This window comes from Ictidomys tridecemlineatus, chromosome 4 (genome assembly GCF_052094955.1).
Source record: "Ictidomys tridecemlineatus isolate mIctTri1 chromosome 4, mIctTri1.hap1, whole genome shotgun sequence".
Taxonomy (NCBI): domain Eukaryota; kingdom Metazoa; phylum Chordata; class Mammalia; order Rodentia; family Sciuridae; genus Ictidomys; species Ictidomys tridecemlineatus.
Window position 1 is genome coordinate 52,529,128 of NC_135480.1, and position 21,085 is coordinate 52,550,212.

Here is a 21,085-nt window from a genome sequence, read left to right on the forward strand (position 1 = left end):
TTAAAAATCTTTATTTTTTAGTTGTAGATGGACAGTACCTTTATTTATTTATTTTTATGTAGTGCTGAGGCTCGAACACAGTGCCTCACACATGCTAGGAGGGTGCTCTACCACTGAGCCAGAGTCCCAGTCCTGCTAAACCAATTTTATAAAGATTTTCCCCTATGTTATTGTCACTATGGGCAAAAGGTGTGACTTATGCAGTTGAGGGGAAGAAATAAAGAATGTCCACATGCTTCTGCCCTTTTCAATGCTTTATTCACTCAAATCACTCAATACAATTTCACTCTATAGGTTCTTAATCAAGAAAACGACAATACTTAATGCTAGGTAGTACAATAGACAATTCACAGCAAACAATTCTAGATTAATTCTAAGCACTACACACACATTTAACCATGACAGGCTAATGACAGACATTCCCGCTGCATGCTAAGTTCAAGTGTCAGATCAAAAGTCTCAAGCCTTAGGCTTTAAGTCCAGCAGATGCACACTCATTCAGAACACTGTGACCAGGTCCGGAACCAAGGCAGGATTCTCCTGGGGTGGAGCTGATGGCAGGCTGAGGAGGTGGTCCTAGGGAGAAGTTGCGGCTCTCACCAGGGTCAATATGTGGCTGAAGGGTTAGAAAGTGGTGAGAACAACACAGGTTCAAGCAGATGAGAATGGTTGGGAAGGTCATTCCAGGTCCTCATCAGACTCTCAGGCTTGTGGGGATCAGTGTCAGCTGGTTGAATATCTGTTCATTTACTCTATTATTTATATTAAATTTTGGGGCTTTTGACCCCTTTCAATCCTTATTAGCTACCAATGGATTTCTCAGTGACATCATTTACCCTGGGGTTAAAACATCTGGTCTGGTGGTCCCCACCCTGATCTTTTCAACTTTCTCTTTTATCAGGCACCTTTCCCTTTTATCAGGTGAAGACAGCCTGCCACAGGCTTCACTCTGAGTTTACCAGGGTAGGGGAAGTGACTTGTTTGTGCCTGAGGGCCATACCTGATGAGCTGGAGACTTCAGGTTTCAAACTGGAGTTGCTTAGGCTCAGCCATAAGGCCATCCTTACAGTTATCTCCTAAGAATTTCATATTTTTAGGTCTGACATTTAGGCCTTTGACCTATCTTGAGTTAATTCAAATTCATGATTTCATATTTTACTCAATCAATTACAGTCTGTTAATGATTTTTACAGCCCAAATTGTACTCTATTTAGCCACTGAAGCCTCTTCCATCTGGCTCTGGTGTCCTTTTGTTTTGTCTTATTCTTTGAGCACTTCCCTGTTTCTTGTACAAAATGTTCCAGTTTTATCTTGAATTTCCTCATACATCAGTCCTGTAATCAGCTTTTTTTGCAAGTCCTTTCTTTTCAGTAGAGATTATTATTTAGAAACCAAGACTTTGACATTAAGTATGATCATTGTTCTTAAATCTCACTATCCCTAAGGCTGTTTACATATTCACTCACACTTATATTCATCCATCCATTCACCCATCCAAAAACATATTCTTAATTTCTTTTGCTTTCAGTGTACAAGGAACTTTGTTCAATCTATATTTGTCTTGCATATGCCTCATATAAAAATCTTATGTTCAGCTGAGTGGCACATGCCTGTAATCCCAGGGATTCCACAGGCTGAGACAGGAGGATCGCAAGTTTGAAGCCAGCCTTAGCAATTTAGTGAGGCCTTAAACAACCTAGAAAGATCCTGTCTCAAAATAAAAAATAATGGGGCTGGGCATATAGCTCAGTTGGTAGAGCACTTGCCTCACATACACAAGTCCCTGGGTTCAATCCCTAGTACCACTAAATAAATAAATAGGGCTGGGAATGAAGCTCAGTGTTAAAGCACCTCTGGGTTTAATCCCTGCTAGACTTCCCCACCAAAAAATCTTAAGATTTTTTGAACCTGAATAGTGGGGTTGCTGCTAGATCTCAATTGTTAGAGTGAGTGCCTCACATACACAAGACCCTGAGTTCAATCCCCAGTATAACGCCCCACCACCAAAAAAAACAAAAAACAAAAAAAAAACCCTGAATAATTAAACGCTTTATCCTTGGGATCAGAGATTTATTGGAAAGAGCTTGAACTATACTCCAGGCTCTTACATTGTGAATCATATGTTGTTGTTGTTTTTAATGGTACTGCAGATTGAACCCAGAGGTGCTATACCACTGAGTTACACCCCCAGCCCATTTTCACTTTTACTTTTAGTTCCTCGCTAAGTTGCCAAGACTGGCCTCAAACTTGCCCTCCTCCTGCCTCAGCCTCCTTAGTTGCTGAGATTATAAATGTGTGCCACCATGCCTGGCTGTCCCTTCAATTTCAGTCCAACATCATAGGTTTCATTTTACTTTTCTCCCTTTTCAGTTTCTAATTCTTTAATGGTAAGAAAATTCCAGGTTCCCATTATTCTTAATATTGTTACTTATTTTTTAATCCATCTGCAAATTTGTAACCAATCCTTTATTGCTTCACCTTTTCTCTCCTGCACAGATACCTTTTCCCACTTGAACACCATGCACAGGTTGCCCTATGTAGATGTATTTTTCATCTAGTTTTGTCTGTTTTCTTGTACCAGGTTAGTGCCATCATTGCTCCGTGTGGACACTCTTCTCATCTTTTCTTGGTTTGTTTAGAAATCTGCTTTGAGCTGGACTTCCTCTCATCAGCTAGTGTACAAAAAAAAAAAAAAAAAGAATTAATGTAGCAGGCCTGAGCCTGTTATTCTTAGAAAGATCTACTTTCAGGGCTGGGGTTGTACAGTGGTAGAGTGCTCCCCTAACATGTGTGAGGCACTGGGTTTGGGTTTGATCCTCAGCACTGCATAAAAATAAAGAATAAAGTTACTGTATCCATCTACAACTATAACAATGAAAGAAAGATCTGCTTTCAAAGAATCTTGGCTGTTATCTACGAACTTGGATTTTGGATTTCAGAAGGTGTTCCAACCATCCCCATACTGGTAAGAGTGGCTCTTTGTGACCAAATTGTGTATAAAAAATATGGCTTATACTAAAGAACAGCTTTCCTTGTGGAAGTCTGGAATTTTAGTACATGCTACCCTGAGAGGGCCTATATGATCAGCCCCCAATAAAAAACTTGGGTATGGGGGCTGGGGATGTGGCTCAAGCGGTAGCGCGCTCGCCTGGCATGCGTGCGGCCCGGGTTCGATCCTCAGCACCACATACCAACAAAGATGTTTTGTCTGCCGAGAACTAAAAAATAAATATTTTAAAAAATTCTCTCTCTCTCTCTCTCTTAAAAACAAAACCAAAAAAAAAACCCTTGGGTATGGGGCTGATTCTGGCTCAGAGGTAGAGTACTTGTCTAGTATGGGAGAAGCACTGGGCTTGATCCTTAACACCACATAAAAATAAAATATTGTATCCACCTATAACTAAAAAATAAATATTAAAAAACTTGGGTATGAAGTTTAATGAGCTTTCCAATAGACATTTATGTAGTTGCAACTTTTTGCAAGAGGAATGAAGCATGTCCTATATGGTTTCACTAGAAGAGAACTTTTGGAAAATCATGCCTGATTTCCTCTGAACTTTGTTTTGTGTCTTTCCCTTTGCTGATTTTGGTTTGTGTTATTGGAAAATAATAATAAATCAGCCACAAATATGACTACATGCTGAGTACTGAAAGTCCTGGTAGTTAATAATGGGAAGTTAATGGTAGCTTCCCATTGCTATAATGAAATAACAGAAATAATTCATTTATAAAAAGAAGGGTTTATTTTAGCTCACAGTTTTGGAGGTTCCAATCAAGATCTAGTGGCACCCTTACTTTGGACTTCTGGCAAAGGCATCACATCCACAGGACCATATGGTGGAGCAAACTGCTTGCCTTGTGAGCCAATGTGTTAGATATTTGTCACTGTGACCAAAATAATTGAAAAGAACAACTTAAGGAAGGAAAAGCATATTTTGGCTCATAGTTTCAGAGGTTCATTTCATGTTGGCCAACTCCATTGCTTTGGGCCCAAAATGAGGAAGGACATCAGGGTGGAAGGGTGTGGAGGAGTAGTCATGCTCCAATTTTTCATGGTGGTCAGGAAGCAGGGGCCACAGGGAAGATAAACCTCTCTGGGGCATCACTCCAGTTACTCTCCTCCTCTAGCCATGCCCCATCTGCTTATAGATACCATCCAGTTAGTTTAGTCATACTAGGATGAACTGAATAGGTCACATCTCTCATAATCTAATCACCTCTGAATATTCTTGCATTAACATGGGAGCTCTTAGGGGACACTCTGGCTGATTAGAGTTTGAATGTCTTCTACCCATAATGCCAGCTCTGGAATCTTCATTCAGCTCACAGCTTTCCAGTACTGGGATTGTTATTCTCTGCATTCATTTACTGCTCTACTTCATGTAATCTTACCTGGATTGTGAATATTTTTAACCAAATATCCAAGAAGACCCACCCCTACCACTCCACTTTTTAAAGATGTTTCTTCTTTAGGATTCTGCACTGTGAATTCCAGTCATACTTGTTGCCTTGGTCTATAATCTCTTTTTTTCTTGTTTCAGGAATAGCACTGTGTTCTCTTTGGTCAATTCTTCTCTGTGTTCTGCTCCAGAAAGTGCCCCCAGACAGAAGGTGAGGGTGAGCGTCAGACTAACCTTGTTTCTCTTCTCTCAAGGATCATTCCTTGACTGGATATTTTAATTCATTATCTGAAGACAACTGTTTCAGATATTTTGACCAGGTTTTTAATTGTCTGCAGTGAGAGAACATTGCTTTGTCATGGCTAGAAGTCAAAAACCTCATATTGGCTTATTATGTTCGTTCACAGTACTGGGGATCAAACCCAGGGGCACTCTACCATTGAGCTACATCCCCAGCCCTTCTTATTTTGAGACAGGGTCTTGCTAAGTTGCTAGGTTGATTTCGAACTTGTGATCCTCCTGCCTTAACCTTATAAGCCACTGAGATTATAAGTATGTATCACCACAATTGGCTTAATTTTTCTTTTTATATAGCATATGTTAACAAATTATTTCTTTATTCTAATATTAACTTTGTTTATTCATTTCCAATGTTAGGAATCAAACTCAGGGCCTTGCACATACTAGGCAAGTATTTTACCTATTGAGTTACATCTCTAACCACTAACACTAATTTTAGATTCTCAAGAATGTTTTTCGACTACTACTACTTCTTATTCCTCCTCCTCCTTCTTCTTATTATTATTAATCATTATCATTTACATTGCTGGGGATTAAACCTAGGAGCTTGTGCATCAACTTTTATTAGATATTTTGCTATGTGTTATGATTTGGATCTATATTGTCTCCCAAAGTGTCAAGTGTTGAGGGTTCCCAGTGCAGCAATGTTTAGAGGCCTTTGATAAGTGGTTGGATCATGAGGGCTCTCATGATCTCTGCAGTGGAGTAATCCTGAATATCTACTACTGGAGATGCTAGAAACTGTGACCTGCTATGGTTGGAGGAAGGTCACTAGGGGGCATGTCCTAGAAGGGCATTTCTTATCCTCAACCTCTTCCTCTTATACACTCTGCTTCCTAGCTGCTATGAGCTGAGCAGCTTTCCTATTCCACACCCTTTCTGCCATGATGGCACATGTGAGGCACTGGGTTCAATCCTCAGCACCACATACAGATGGGTAAAATAAAGGTATTTTATTGACCTACAGCTAAATAAAATAAAGGACTATATATTTTTTCTTAATATTAGGAGGAAAAGGCCAGGCACAGTGGCTCACGCCTGAAATCCCAGCAGCTTGGGAGTCAGAAGAAGGAAGATTGCGAGTTCAAGCCAGCCTCAGCAATTCAGCGAGGCGCTGAGCAACTCAGTGAGATCCTGTCTCTAATAAAATACAAAATAGGGCTGGGGATGTGGCTCAGTGGTCGAATGCTCCTGAGTCCAATCCCTGGTACAAAAAAAAAAAAAAAAATATATATATATATATATATATATATATATATATATATAGAGAGAGAGAGAGAGAGAGAGAGAGAGAGAGAGAGAGAGAGAGAGAGGAGAACAAGAGAGGCAGGAAGAACAGAAATGCCTAAAGGAAATTATCAAATGTTTATCTTTTCAAACAATTCAGCAAACTCTATTTTTGGAGTAGATTTTCTTTTAGGTGTGTGTTAAAGTGATATGTTCTGTATTATATATACAGTAAATTAAGAGACTACCCTACAGGTTATACTGAAGAAGATCTTTTTATGTCAAGATTAAAAAACCCATATTTTTCTATTTTATCTTCTAGTATTTCCTTAGGTTGGTTGGTTTGTTTGTTTTCCATTACCAGGGATTGAACTCAGGGGCACTTGACCACTGAACCACATCCCCAGCCATATTTTATATTTTATTTAGAGACAGGGTCTCACCGAGTTGCTTAGCATCTTGCTTTTGCTGAGTCTGGCTTTGTACTCGCGATCCTCCTGCCTCAACCTCCCCAACTGCTGGGATTAGAGGCATGCACCACCATGCCTGGCTCCCAGTTTTATGTGTTAAATTTAAAGCTTTAATACTTCTATAGTTTGGATTTTAAAAGTTCCTCAGGGCTGGAGTTGTAGCTCAGTAGTAGAACACTTGCCTAGCATGTGTGAGGCACTGGGTTCAAACTTCAGTACCACATTAAAAAAATAATAAAATAAAGATATTGTGTCCATCTACAAATAAAAAAAAAAAATATATATATATATATATATATATATATATATAATTTCCCTGCTTTGGTCCCCCCACCCCTACCATTGCCCAGTTGGGAGGTGGAAAAACCTTTAGGAGTCAGGACTTAGTGAAAGGAAGTTAGGTCATTGGGGGTGTGCTCTTTACAGGGATATTGGGTCACTGGCTGTTTGTCTCTTTGCTTCATGTCCTCTATGAGGCAAACTGCTTTCTCTGCCATGCAATCCCACTGTTCCCCAAAGCAACAGGGTTAGTTGACTATGGACTGAAATTTCTTAAAACTGAGCCAAAACAACCTTCTTCTTCCTTCTTGTCCTCCTCCTGGTATTCCTTCTGTGTGTGTGTGTGTGTGTGTGTGTGTGTGTGTGTGTGTGTGTGTACACCCTTCCACCGAGTTATATCCCCAGTCTTTTGTCTTTTTTCTGTTGAGGCAGGGCATAAATTGCCCAGGAGGGCCTTGCACTTGCAATCCTCCTATCTCAGCCTCCTGGGTAACTGGGATTATGGGCATGCACTACCATGCCTGGCATTTTAAAATTTTTTATATAGCAAAATATACCAAATTTTTAAAAACAATTTGTGTCTCCCTCAGAGGGATCCATTTTACAGTAAATTATGTTTTTTAACTTATATAATCTTTTTAAAATTTGAACCCAGGGGGACTCAACACTGAGTCCCCAGCCCTTTTCATTTTGTATTTTGGGACAGGGTCTTATTTAGTTGCTTAGGACCTGGCTAAGTTGCTGAGGCTGGCCTCAAACTTTTGATCTTCCTGCCTCAGCCTCCTGTGTCACTAGGATCACCATTCCCAGCACTGTTCTGTTTTTTAGTTATCTCTTGAAATGTTTTTGCATTGGCATCATCTACATTATTAGATTTTCACAGACATGATTTTCTATGGTCAAAAATTTATTCAAGAGATGGGGATGTACCTCAGTGGATGCATACCATATGGGAGGTTCTAGGTTCAAATCTCACCACTGCAAAAAAAAAAAAAATTCAACAAATTTATTGAATGGTCACTTAAGTTTTGGCACTCTTTCTTGGGGTCATAAGGGTATGACCCATCCATCATTCAGGGACTTGAATACAGTTTACATTTTAGATGTAGCAGGAGACAATAATAAAGATTATGAACAAAATAAAATAGGGAGACAACTCTTATAGTGGAATTCCAATACACTCACCAATGAGAATGACCTGAATAATTGCTCTGTAAAGTGTGACCAGTCATATCTGTCAAAAAGCCCTGTGTGGGCTCAGTAAAAAGAAAAGCTAAGTGTAATGAGTTGACCAGGTTTACCAGTGAGGAATGACAGGGAGATAACAAGGCATTTGCTTGTGAAAAAGAAAACCTGAATTCTAAAAGCATTTAGCCACCCGGTGACCCTCATAGGTTGTATTTCTTCCTGAGTCTTAGTTTCTTAAAATTTGGGTAGATTTGGCTCAGTTTCATGGTTTCCACTGCCTTCAGGCCAAACATTCTATAACCCCTCCAAATTCAATAGCAACTTGTAAAAACTGGTTTACAAGAGAACTGACTGAATATTCACCCACAGAACGCCAAGTAATCACTCACAGGTACTTCCGGAAGGCCAGGACAATGAGTTTGAAGTCCTTGGGACCGCACTTCCGGATAATTAAAGCTACGTCTTAGATGTCAGTACGTGAGCCGCAGCCGGGTGACTCGGCAACGCTAGTGCGCATGCTTCCCGCAGGCACGAGGCGGGGCGGGGCACTGGATGGGGCGGGACGGGCCTCTGACTCGTCTCGTGGTTACTGGGCCAGCGCGAGCGCGCGAGGCTCGGGGGCGGGGCGGGGCGGGGCGGGGCCTAGCCCGTGAAGTCGCCTTAGGTTTCGGTGGAGCGTAGTTGTGTTCGTGGGGCTGGGGTTGTCTCAGGTGAGGAGGTCGCGCCGGAAGTGGCTCTGGCCGAGGCGCCTCTATGTTGTACGGAGCCTGCGCGGGGATTTGTTGTTAAGGGGGCGCGGCACCACCCAGTTGTCTCCACTTCCCATTGCAGCAGCCATGGCGAAAGGCAGAGTTGCCGAACGATCGCAGACTGGAGCACTCCAGACGACCCCAGTGGGGGACGGGAACGCGGGGACGCGGGGCCCTGCGGCGCCGGGGGGCAGAGACCATGTAAAAGGTGAGTGGACCCGGCATTTGGAATGGAGGGACTGACCTAGAGACCTGTGTTTCGGGAGGGGTTCCGGAGGAGAAAGGGGTTTTAAGGAGTAAGAGGGAGTCTGCCGACGTCTAGGGACGAGAAAAAGAAAATGGGGTACCTGGGCTTAGGCTCCCTGCGCAGCTCAAGGCCAAACGCTTAGTAGATGAGTCTATTGAATTCAGTTGAAAGAAGGAATAACACCGGCTTATTGACGATTGCAAGGTTGATAACGATGCTAGCCAGATCTGGAAGGAACTTTAGCAATGGTTGCGTTGTTTTTACAGATGAAGATACTGAGGCTCAAGGTCGGTACGTGACTTTGAACCTACAGAGTCTCAAAACCAGATTAGTAGCAAGGTCTTGATCTTCTAGGTGCCACTTCCTCGTGCAGGAACACCTGGATTTGAGTCCCTATTTTGTTATCTACTTGGCACCTTGGACTTGTTAACTTTAAAAAGCTCAGTCTGAATTGTGAAATGGGAATAACGTATCTGTTTAATCGGTTGATGCATAAGTTAAACGAAATAATTCTCATAATGCTTGGCTTATATAAAGTGGGGTCTAAGTAAATGTTAAGTACAATTATAGTTAAGGTCACTCATTCCAAAGCTATTTTCCCAATACACCATCCTATAATTTCTTAGGCTTTAAATATTATCGTAAGGAGAAAGTACCTAGAAACTGAGTTGATTCCATCTTGTTATGAAGTTGTGCATTGCTTTTCAGCAGTTCAAATGATTAAGCTCTTTTAAGTTAAAGTGTTTCTAACATATGACCTTTTAAATGGTCAGTAGCTCCCTCACACTGGTATGTTCCACCAGTAAGATGGCTAAGGAGTTTTTTTTCAAGAGTGTACAATGGAAAATGTTAATGTATTTAAAATAACTTTAAGTGTTTTCAACAGTCTAATTTGACTCAGTAAGCTTTGGGTATTTTTTCCAACTTATAGACATGGAGTCTAATAACTTTATATAAATATAAAAAACTTAGAAATGTTATTAAAGTGTAATTTTGCTCTAAATTAAAGGAACTGTGTTTTGAAGAGTACTGCTGAGAGTAACTCTAAGAAAGATTTTCATTTGGCTTGAGATGGTGACCAATTTTTTTTTTTTTTTTTACCTGAAGCCATTCAGAATATAAAACCTTGAAACTCCCAAGGTACTTTTAAAATGATTTATCTTATTATTAGAACAATACATTTGGCACACTTACTCTTTTTATGATGCTATGGAATGACCTGCAGAATGTAAATCTCAGAAGACAAAGGGAAGAAGAGATGTGAAAACCTGCTTCTGTGGAGAATAGGGGTTAGATAAGTAGGGAGAAGAAAAGGAGATGTTGGGCTTGGGAAACAGTAGACTTAAAGGTCTGTGTGAATCCTTTATGCGTGTCAGTGAAGAGATAAAATTGTCACTAATGAATGGTTTCTGTTGGGTTATAGTAGGAGATCAAGGTCCTATTCTAAATGGTGTGAGATTACACTAGGCAAGGAAGTTTTTTGATCCAACCTGTTTTATTGATGAGTCCCAGATTTTTTCTTTTCCTTCTTTTCCTCTTTTTCCTTTTCTTTCTCTAATTACCATTAGAGTTTTGTTTATAGGTAAAAGATTTTGGGGACCTCATGTATGATGGGGTTTGGTTTACTTGCTGATGCATTAGTAGGTACTTAGCAACCGATTTTCCAGGATTTGAAGACAGCATTTTAGTAATTGCAGTTGGTAACTAGACCTTCAAAAGAAGGAAAGGTTTTGAAGAAGAGATAAATTTTTTCTTAACTCTTAATTTTTTTTTTAGCTGTAGATTGACACAATGCCTTTATTTTGTTTATGTATTTGTTTTATGTGGTGCTGAGGATTGAACCCAGTGCCTCACATGTACTAGGCAAGCGCTTTACCACCGAGCCACAACCCAACCTCCAATTTTTGTAACCCTTGCTTAAGAAAGACATAGTAGGGCTGGGGCTGTAGCTGGGTGGCAGAGAGATTGCCTAACACATTTGAGGAACTGGGTTTGATCCTTATCACTGCATAAAAATAAATAAAAACGGGCGGGGGTTGTGGCCCAGTGGTATAGCGCTTGCCTAGTATGCATGAGGCACTGGGTTCGATCCTCAGCACCAAAAAAAAAAAAAAAAAAAAAAAGAAATAAAAAATAAGATATTGTGTCCACCTAAAACTTAAAAATAAATAAATAAATAAAATAGGGGCTGAGGATATAGCTCGGTTGGTAGAGGGCTTGCCTCACATGCTTAAGGCCCTGCGTTTAATCCCCAGCACTGCAAAAACAAACAAATAAATAAATAAAATAAAGGTGTGCTGTCTATCTACAACTACAAAAAAATAAGAATAAAAAAAGAAATACACAGTAATAAAATATTTCTTTAATTCCATGATGCGGTGAATGAATTTATATTTTATTACATGACACATCTACATAACTTTGACAAAGGGTTGTCATGTGCAGTTTTGAAATATTTTACCTTCTACCTGCAGTATTTGGTGCATTTAATGGATTTCTTGCTGTGAGTTGGGTCTCTAAGGTCTGAGCCTAATAGACTGTGGACTACTTTGAAAACTTGATCAAGGAAATAATACTGAAAGTATGATTCTTTCATGGTGAGGAACACACAATAGAGAGAACCAGTTAGGCTCTAAACTTATCCATCTCAGAGTGTCTGGACTGGAGTATGTTACTCTCTTTTGCATTGTTTGCCCTCACTAATTTGTTTAACTAGCCAGTTTTCCATTTTAATTTAAGAGAACTCTTAGGACTATGTTTTTTAGTAAATAGTTCATAACCCCTATGAAGGGTATGAAATCAATTTTATAGATAATAATGAGCATTTAAGGGGCTGGGGTTGTGGCTTAGCAGTAGAGTGCTTACCTAGCACACGTGTGAGGCCCTGGGTTTGATCCTCAGCACCACATATAAATAAATAAAATAAAGGCATTGTGTTCAACTACAGCTAAATAATACATATTTTTTAAAAAAGATAATGAGCATTTTAAAAATGGAATAGAAAATATCAGTGCTTTGTAGTAGGGATCAAGTTATTTTTTAAAATCTTTTTCAGGGGTTGGGGTTGTGGCTCAGTGGTAGTGTGCTCGCCTAGCATGCATGAGGCACTGGGTTCAATTCTCAGCACCACATTAAAAAAAAAAGACAATAAAGTTCATCAACAACCAAAAAAAATCTTTTTCAGTTACATAGATTTTTGTGTGCATCAGATCATGATATAAAAATTATTGCTTATTGTAAAATATAGTCAGAAAAATTTGAGCTGGGCCTGGTAGCACAGGTCTATAATCTCAGTGACTCAAGAGGCTGAGGCAGGAGGACTGTAATTTCAAGTTCAACACCAGCAGTTTATTGAGGCCCTAAGCAATTTAGCAAGACCCTGAGTCAGAATAAAAAGGGTCGGCCCAGGGACTCAGGAGGCTGAGGCTGGAAGATCACAAATTCAAAGCCAGTCTCAGCAATTTAGCAAGATCCTATCCCAGAAAAGGAGGGGGAGGGGCTGGGGTTGTGGCTCAGTGGTAGAGCACTGGCCTAGCACATGCAGGGCCCTGTGTTTGATCCTCAGCACCACATAAAAGTAAATAAATTAAAGATTAGAGGCATTGTGTCCAGTTGCAAATAAAAAATAAATATTTTAAAAAATGGATAGTAAAATAAAATTAAAAGAAAAGAAAAGGAGGGGGAGGGGGGGTTAGATATGTAGCTCAGTGGTTAAGTGCCTCTGGGTTCAATTCCTGGTACCAAGAAAGAGTCTAAAGTTTTAGAAACTTGGACCTGGTTACTCAGGAGCCTGAGGCAGGAGGATTGCAAGTTCCAGGCCAACCTGGGCAACATAGTGAGACCCTGTCTCAAAATGAAAAGGGCTACCAATAGAGTTCAGCTGTAGAACAGGTGCCTCGGATGCCTAGGATACATAAGTCCCTGGGTTCAATCCCCAGTACTACACAAAAAAATAAAAATAAAATAAAAAGTTTGAGAAACACTATCTTGAAGTTGGTTTTATTGCGCCCACCCCCCCTTTTTGGTACTAGGGATTTAGCCACAGAAAAACATCCCCAGTTCTTTTTATTTTTTATTATGAGACAGGATCTTGCTAAGTTGCTGAAGGTCTTATTGAATTGCTAAAACTACCCTTGAATTTGAGATCCTTTTGCTTTAGCCTCTGGGATTACAGGCTTATACTATCTTGCCTGGATTGTTTCATTGCCTTTAGAAGAGAGTATTGTTCAAAGGTTTATTTAGCTCACAGCTTTTCGGGTTTAAGCACATGGCACTTGTATTAGATCAATTCTGGAGAGAACCTCATGGAGGATGTCAGTGGTGGAACTTGAATGAGGATGAGCAATCGCATCTTGAGACAGGAAGCACAGAGGACTGGGTGGGGCCAAAATCAAATTTTTGTAACATTTCTTTGGCAAAGACTATCTCTGGAGGGAATGCTCCCACCAGTGACCTAAGGACCTCCCACTAAGTGCCACTTTCCAAAGTTTCCAGTGCTTCCAGTAGCACCACCCTGTGGGCAAAGCCTTCAGTCACAGTGGACCCTTGGGGGACACTCATACTATGCTCAAACCGTATCAGAAAGACATTAAGGAAAGGATAAGAATTTCAGTCAAAGATGCTGATTCAGATGATACATGGTGTCTGGGCTGGGCATGGAGGGAAGAGGAGTCCAGCTAAAGGGAGAAAATCAAGAGAGGAAAAACCATAAAAAGAGAAAAGGTGATATAGGACTGAGAATGCTTGCTTAGCCTGTGCAAAGCTCTGGGTTTGATCCCCAGCCCTGAAGAAAGAAAGAAAAAAAAAGTGGTGAAAGAGGTGATGAAGGAATGGAATGTTGGAATTCATTCATTTTATTTCTATGGTACTAGGGATAAACCCACAGGTGCTCTTCCACTGAGCCTGATCCCCAGTGGTTTTTTTTTTTTTTTTTTTTTTTTTGTGCCCGAGAATGATTGAACCCAGGGGCACTTAACCACTGAGCCACATCCCCAGCCCTTTTTGTATTTTGTTTAGAGACAGGGTCCAGCAAAAGTTACCTAGGGCCTTGCTAAATAGCTGAGGCTGGCTTTGAAGTTACCATCCTCCTGCCTCAGCCTCCCAAACTGCTGAGACCCCAGCGTTTTGTTGTTGTTGTTTTGCTTTGGTACTGGGGATATATCCCAGGGCACTTAATCACTGACCACTCCCCAAGCCCTTTTTTATATTTTATTTACAGACAGGGTCTTACTCAGTTGCCAAGTGCCTTAATAATCTGTTGAGGCTGGCTTTGAACTCAACAATACTCCCGCCTCAGCCTTCCGAGTTGCTGGGATTACAGGCATGTGCCACCATGCCTGCCACCACGCCTGGCAATGCTGGCTTTTTTATTTTATTTTGAGATAGGGTCTTGGTAATTTGCTCAGGTCAGTCTAGAACTTGCAGTATAGGAGGATCATGATTTCAAAGCCAGCCTCAGGGGCTGGAGCTGGGGCTCAGTGGTAAGGGTTTGCCTAGCATGAGTGAGGCACTAGGTTCAATTCTCAGCACCACATATAAATAAATGAATAAAATAAAGGTTCATCAACAACTAAAAAAAATTAAAAAAAAAATACAAAACATCCTCAGCAACAGCAAGGCACTAAGCAACTCGAAAGACCCTGCTCTAAATAAAATACAAAATAGGGCTGGGTATGTGGCTAAATGGTAGAGTGCTCCTGAATTCAATCCCCAGTATCTGGAAAATAAAAAAAGGAAAGAAAACATCTATGAGGCAGAGTGGATTATCTAAATGAATAGTGAAATCTTTTGGGATTATGGAGAAGTTTATTGTAGGTTTGGTCTTAGTTTTTAGTAAATGGAAAGATATACTTGAAAATGGGTAGAGGACTGTGAGTGAGGGTGTGTAGATTGGATGGTAGCACTGTTGCAGGAGGTTAAGACTAAAGAATGAGCTTTTAAATAAGATTGGGAGTGCTGATGTTTCTACTGCCAATAAACATGCTTTGTGTGTTATTTAAAAACTGATGGTTTGTATCTTGTAGTTATTTTAGTTATTTACATTTATATTTTAAAGTGATACAACTTTCAAATCTTACTAATTTTTTAAAAATTTAAAGCCCTTGAAAGCATTTACTTCGAACAATGTTACAGTGTATTCTGTGACCTTCAAAGATATCTTAGTCTGTGCACTTATGTCCTGAAGAAAAATGGATCTTTTCTTTCCTTCATGGTAGGGTCAAGTAGTTCTAGAAAACACTGAATGTTGAGAACAAGTGGGCTAGATGACCAGTAAGAGCCATTCCTAAGATCTTGTAGGTGTTGGAAGATTTTGCTTTCTAAAATGTTTTAATATGAAAGGAGAGAATTACAGAGCTGCTAGAGGGTAATAGTTAATTTATGGGTTTCCAGGATGGATTTACATATATTAGAAGTTAAGAGAAAAGGTGCATGTAAGAGAGAGAAATACTGAATGTTTTGGATGAATGGAAAGAGTTTCTGTGGTGAAGTGTGTTGACAGTTAATGAAAAGGAAAGGAGGACAGACAAGGGAAGATAATTTCATTAACAGATTGGTTGCAGGTAGAGAAAGGTAGAATTAATAGCCTGAAGGGACTTAGAATAATCTTTTAGGATAATGCTATAAAAGGATTCATCATTGATAACCCTGACTGAAGCTAGGAAGGCATATGCACTTTTTCTAATAGTACCTTTGACCAAGGGGGTTGAAAAAGCAGATAATAGGATAATTCAGACTAGGAATTAGTATGATGGCAGATTTGGAAGTTAATGAATATAAAATAACAGGAAGAATAGCTATAAATGCTAAAGACACATGCTTCTAATGCAGGCATAAGAAGACACATAAATATGTAGGCTATAAATTTAGATGTAAATTATAAAAACAAAATTTATAACTTTTATGTATAGGGCTGTAATTGAAGGCTAGGGTTGTGGCTCAGCAGTAGAAAACTTGCCTATTATGTTTTTTTTTTTTATTTTGCAAGGCCTTTGGTTCTGATCCTCAGCACCACATAAAAATAAATAAAATAAAAATATTGTGTCCATCTACAACTAAAAAACAAATATTTTTTTAAAACTATAATTGAATTAAATTCTCTGTGTTTATTAGAATTATATGGAAGGGTTATTGAATCATAAGTACCAACACTCCCTTTTTTTGCTAGTTTGCATGAAAGAAGAGCCTCAATTGTCACTCATTCTTTTTGCATTCTTTTAGTTGTTTTCTTGTGTTACTGTTGAACACAATTGAGGCAGGAGGATCTTGTGAGTTCAAAGTCAGCCTTAGCAAAAGTGCGGTGCTAAGCAACTCAGTAAGACCCTTTCTCTAAATAGAATACAAAAAAGGGCTGCAGATGTGGCTCAGTGGTTGAGTGTCCCTGAATTCAATCCCTGGTACCAAAACAAAACAAGACAAAAACAAAAATTATAGTCTTTTAGTCAAAACTTTTTGGTTAAAAGGAACAGAAACACTTTAAACCAACACAAATAAAAAGGAAAGCTGTCCTGCTGGGATTGGGGCTCAGTAGTAGACCACTTGCTTAGCATGCATGAGGCACTGGGTTCAATCCCTAGCACCACATAAACAAAATAAAGGTATTGTGTTCATCTACAACTAAAAGTATTAGAAAGCTGTCATAAGAATAAAAATGAGACAATTTCAGTGGCATCCATGAATAAGAAATGAAATATAGCCAGGCTTCAAGGGAAGTGGAAAGTTAGAAATCAACAAGTTTGATTATGTATATCTCTCATTTCTTTTCTGGGTTTCTATTACAACCTCTTACATTTTATGGTTCTTGTCTTCCTTACCATGTTATTGACTATGTCTTCCACTGTTTGACCTTTAAGCCCTAACACTCACTAGCCTTTTACAAACAATAACTTTTTCTTAGTTCAAAAATTTCAAGGGGAAAATATAGTCAGCCAATAATAAAGTGTTTCCACTTGGATCAGATGTCCAAGCTTAGGCTGGACAGCCTTCTGTGTTTATGAGGAGAGAATGTTAGAATCACTTGGTAAGATTAGGCTGCTGAGATTGGCTCATTTGGGTGACCAGGAAAGGTTGTTAGTCTAGAGGAGGAGAATGTGGGTAGAACAAGTAATGATACCTGTCTAATATACTTTAATATAAACTTTTATAAAAATGATTTGCTAAATTAGAGGAGTCCAGGCAGTTCAGCACTTTTGTTTAAGATATTTCATGAAAGCTACATGGCCAGTAGTTGGAAGGGGATGTGTGGTGGATCCATTCTCAAGGGACTAAAAATCACAAATCCTAATTATAGCCCACATATTTTAAAATACCATGTTATCGGTATTATACCGTGATAATGGTAAATGAAGGCAATGAAAAATTAAGTCACCCACTTCTACCTCTTACCCAGTGAGCCTGAGTGTAAGCTATTCTGCTCTTACCACTATTGACTGCAAACTGGCAAAACTGATCTGCTCATTTTTCTGTTTGTTCTTTACTGAATCTCTATTGGATCTCATTGTATATTTTTATCTTGCATATAATTAAAAAATATAGATATTTAGTTGTTGATAGACCTTTATTATATTTATTTGTATGTGGTGCTGAGAATCAGACCCAGTGCCCTACGCATGCTAGGCAAGTGCGCTACCACTGAACCACAACCGTAGCCCTTGCATATAATTTTTAAGATAACAGAGACTACCTTTTGAGGAGATGTAAACATTTTTCCATTCTTGGAGTAGAATGGAAAGAAGAGAACCACTCAAAATATTTTGATGTTTGACTTCACATTCTAAAGTTACATTAGTGAATGTGTCCTTAGATCAATTGAAGTAACTGATTTAATGTCCCAGTGTTTTGGGCAAAAATGTGAATCTTTTTTTTTTTTTTTTTTTTTTTAAATGTGAACCTTAATTATACTTTTTTTCTTTCTTCCAGAAAAAGCCTGGGCAGAAGCTGGGTCAGCAAGAATGTCACTCCTTATATTGGTGTCTATTTTCTTATCTGCAGCATTTGTTATGTTTTTGGTATATAAAAATTTTCCTCAGCTTAGTGAGTAAGTATACTGAGAGAGAACTGAAAATGTCTAGATATATGTGAGATGAAAGTAAATTAAAAGCTAAACTTTTTAAGCAACAGAACCATCATGGTGAATGTGTCAGCTCTCATAGCTTGTAGCAAGTTCATATCAGCACTGTTATGTAAATACTTGTTTCCAAATTTTCTTCTTGATTTTCTGTGCAAGGTTTTCACAGCACTGTTTTTCTAATTAAGACCTCACCTTTCTAATGGCTTCCAAAAATTTTTAAAAATATAACTACAATAGGAAAGACATTTTAATATCACAACCCTGCACTTGAGCCTTCTCTCTCTCTGTGTCTCTCACAATTGTGTGTGTGTGTGTATTATGGGGTGTGTGTGTGCCAGTGATTAAAACCCAAGGGCACTTAACCACTGAGCCACATCCCTCAGCCTTTTTAATTGTTTTTATTTTGAGTGAGGGTCTCACTAAGTTTAAAGCTTCCCAAAGTTGCTGAGGCTGGCCTCAGACTGGTTAATTGTCCTGCTTCTGCCTCATGAGCTGCTGGAATTATAGGCATGCACCACTGCACCTGGCTACAATTGTAAATATTTAAAATTAAGTAGGGCTGAGAATATAGCTCAGTGACAGAGTGCAAGTCTAGCATGAGCAAGGCCCTGGTTTCAGTCCCCAGAATGGAAAACATAGCAATAACAACAATGAAGTTTTATGAAATAGATGATGGTTGTAATATTTTCTATTTGTTTCATTTATTGTTTAGTGTTAGTGACCAAGTAGGTTTATTTTTATAGTTTATCCTAGATATTGACTGTGGTTAGAATAAAATGGTATTCTTTTTTTCTGTCCCTGTTTTCTCCCTTTGTATTTACTTTTCCTTGCTCTCAGTTTTTGTCTGCTTTTATTCATACATTTCCTTTTTACTACATCTCCATCTTCTAGCTTTTTCCTCCTATGTTATGGAAGTCATCTGGTCTGAATAGATGCTTTTCTTTTTTTTTAATATTTATTCTTTAGCTTTAGGTGGACACAATATCTTTATTTTATTTTTTACGTGGTGCTAAGGATCGAACCCAGCGCCTCACGCATGCTAGGTGAGCGCACTACTACTTGAGCCATATCCCCAGCCTGAATAGATACTTTTCACAGAGAAGTTTATCTTGTAAAAGACTATATCTGGGGCTGGGGATGTGGCTCAAGCGGTAGCGCACTCGCCTAGCATGCATGTGGCCCGGGTTCGATCCTCAGCAGCACCACATAAATGTTAAAATTCTTAAAAAAAAAAAAAAGACTATATCTAATACACATCCATAATTTCGTAGCAAAAACCTTGGTAAAATGTGTTTTATAATTTAGAAATTTTCCACTTTGGAAGGATAACATAATATTATGTGATACCTTCAGCAGATCTAAAGTAGCTTCTCAAAAACAAAAGAAATATGGGAATTTTTGTCTGCTGGAGAAAAAAAAATATGTTGATTTCAGCAATAAAATGAATGATATGCATTCCCAACACAGTAAAATCCTTTTAACTTTACATAATTAATGAATAAGGTAATTTACTAAGTGATGATTCTACCTATCTCCATAATTACTACATGTCTTGATACTGAAAATAATAAGTGAACACCAAGACTGCACTAAAAACTAAAGCAGCCACATCTCTAAGTGTCACTTAATTCAAAAGGTAATAATTTAGTCAGTAACATAAGGGAAAATAGCCGATTTAACTTTTGAAGTTCTTCAGCTTCTAAACAGAAGAAGAGCATTAGGCCACTACATTGTTTCCTATGAAGTTGCTTGTTTCTCCTGAACAAAAACAATTTGAATTACCAATTTTTTCCCATATAACTACACACAGTCTAATTTATGCTAATGGTCTCCACTGACTGAAGTTTGGGGATTCTTTCTAGAATATTTTATACTATGTTAAATCTTAAAATATTATCTTCACTGGAAAATGTAGAATGCCTATGAAAATGTAGAATGTAAGCATGTGCAAAAACAATAATGAGATAAAAATGTAACCAGTCATATTGTGGGATATGCTTTTTAATAACTGTCAAAAGATTATATTCATAGAGCATTTCAATTCAGCAACATATTGACAATGCAGAATTTCCAAGAAATTTCTTAGAAAAGGCAAAATGATGAATGTTTTCTCTGATATATGGATGCTGATTCATAACAGGGCTGGTTGGGGTTGGGGGCATGGGAGGATTAGACAAACTCTAGATAGAGCAAAGGTGAGGGAGGGGAAGAGAGGGGGAATGAAGGTAGGAGGGTCAATGTAATGAGATGGACATAAATACCCTAAGTACATGTATGAAGACACAAATGGTGTGACTCTACTTTGTGTGCAACCATAGATATGAAAAGTTGTGTTCTATGTGTGTACTATGAATTGTAATGCATTCTGCTGTCATAATAACAAATTAGAATTTTAAAAATTTTAAATTTTAAAAATAAAATACTTGACCTTTCCAAAAAAAAAAAAGTAGCTTCTCATAATCCAATACATTAATATCTATGCAATAAAGCCTACATGGTAACACTAAACATGACAAAAGACTAAGTTCACTGACAAGTTTTTGCTGACAAATTATAAAGAAATTTTAGTTTTCAGAATTTTTTTAATCTTAGGAAAGAGATTATGGACCTGAAACATATTTTAGGAGGTCAAAATATCCCAGGGCTATTTTACTACTGTAATACCACCCTGGTATAATAATAGATTATATAAAGAATTATAGGGGCTGGGGATATGGCTCAAGCGGTAGCACGCTCGCCTGGCATGCGTGCGGCCCGGGTTCAATCCTCAGCACCACATACCAACAAAGATGTTGTGTCCGCCGAGAACTAAAAAATAAATATTAAAAAAATTCTCTCTCTCTCTCTCTCTCTCTCTCTCCCTCCCTCCCCCCCTCCCTCCCTCTCTCCCTCCCTCTCTCTTTAAAAAAAAAAAGAATTATAAAAATATGTTTAGACTTTTAACCATGGTCAGCCTGATATGGTAGTGGATATCTGTGAAATGGGATTTCAAGGCATCAAAAAGTTTATGTGCTCTCTTAGTTGCTTTTATTCACAGTCTGTCCCCATCCCACCTCCTGTTGGTTATGAAACCAGGGCCTTGTGCATGCTAGGCAGATGTTAAACCAGTGAGCTACATTCCCAGTTCCTTATTTACAGTTATTCTTGAAATTTTATAG

General features: G+C 38.7%; 1 protein-coding gene and 1 long non-coding RNA gene across 4 annotated transcripts in view; one reads left to right on the top strand and one right to left on the bottom strand.

Moving 5' to 3' along the window:
• Window positions 1–236: 236 nt before the first annotated feature.
• Window positions 237–8,413, bottom strand: LOC106144938 (uncharacterized). Of its 2 annotated transcripts, none has more exons than XR_001229796.3 (3): window positions 8,254–8,413; window positions 2,501–2,672; window positions 237–616 (listed from the first exon to the last, which is right to left on the bottom strand). It is a non-coding gene; the product is annotated as an uncharacterized LOC106144938 (long non-coding RNA). The 2 variants fall into 2 exon arrangements; XR_001229795.3 differs by having other exon boundaries at window positions 2,479–2,672.
• Window positions 8,414–8,476: 63 nt separating this feature from the next.
• The window catches only part of Tmem41b (transmembrane protein 41B), a 29,190-nt gene continuing 16,581 nt past the window's right edge, over window positions 8,477–21,085 (top strand). Inside the window, exons 1-3 of one of the 2 annotated variants that reach the window (XM_078046510.1) lie at window positions 8,477–8,574; window positions 8,696–8,821; window positions 17,777–17,894. In XM_078046510.1, coding sequence (XP_077902636.1) covers window positions 8,701–8,821; window positions 17,777–17,894 — 239 coding nt within the window. In that variant the 5' untranslated portion in view covers window positions 8,477–8,574; window positions 8,696–8,700. Of the gene's footprint in view, window positions 8,822–17,776; window positions 17,895–21,085 lie in introns of both variants that reach the window. The other variant, XM_078046509.1, reaches the window with a different exon arrangement.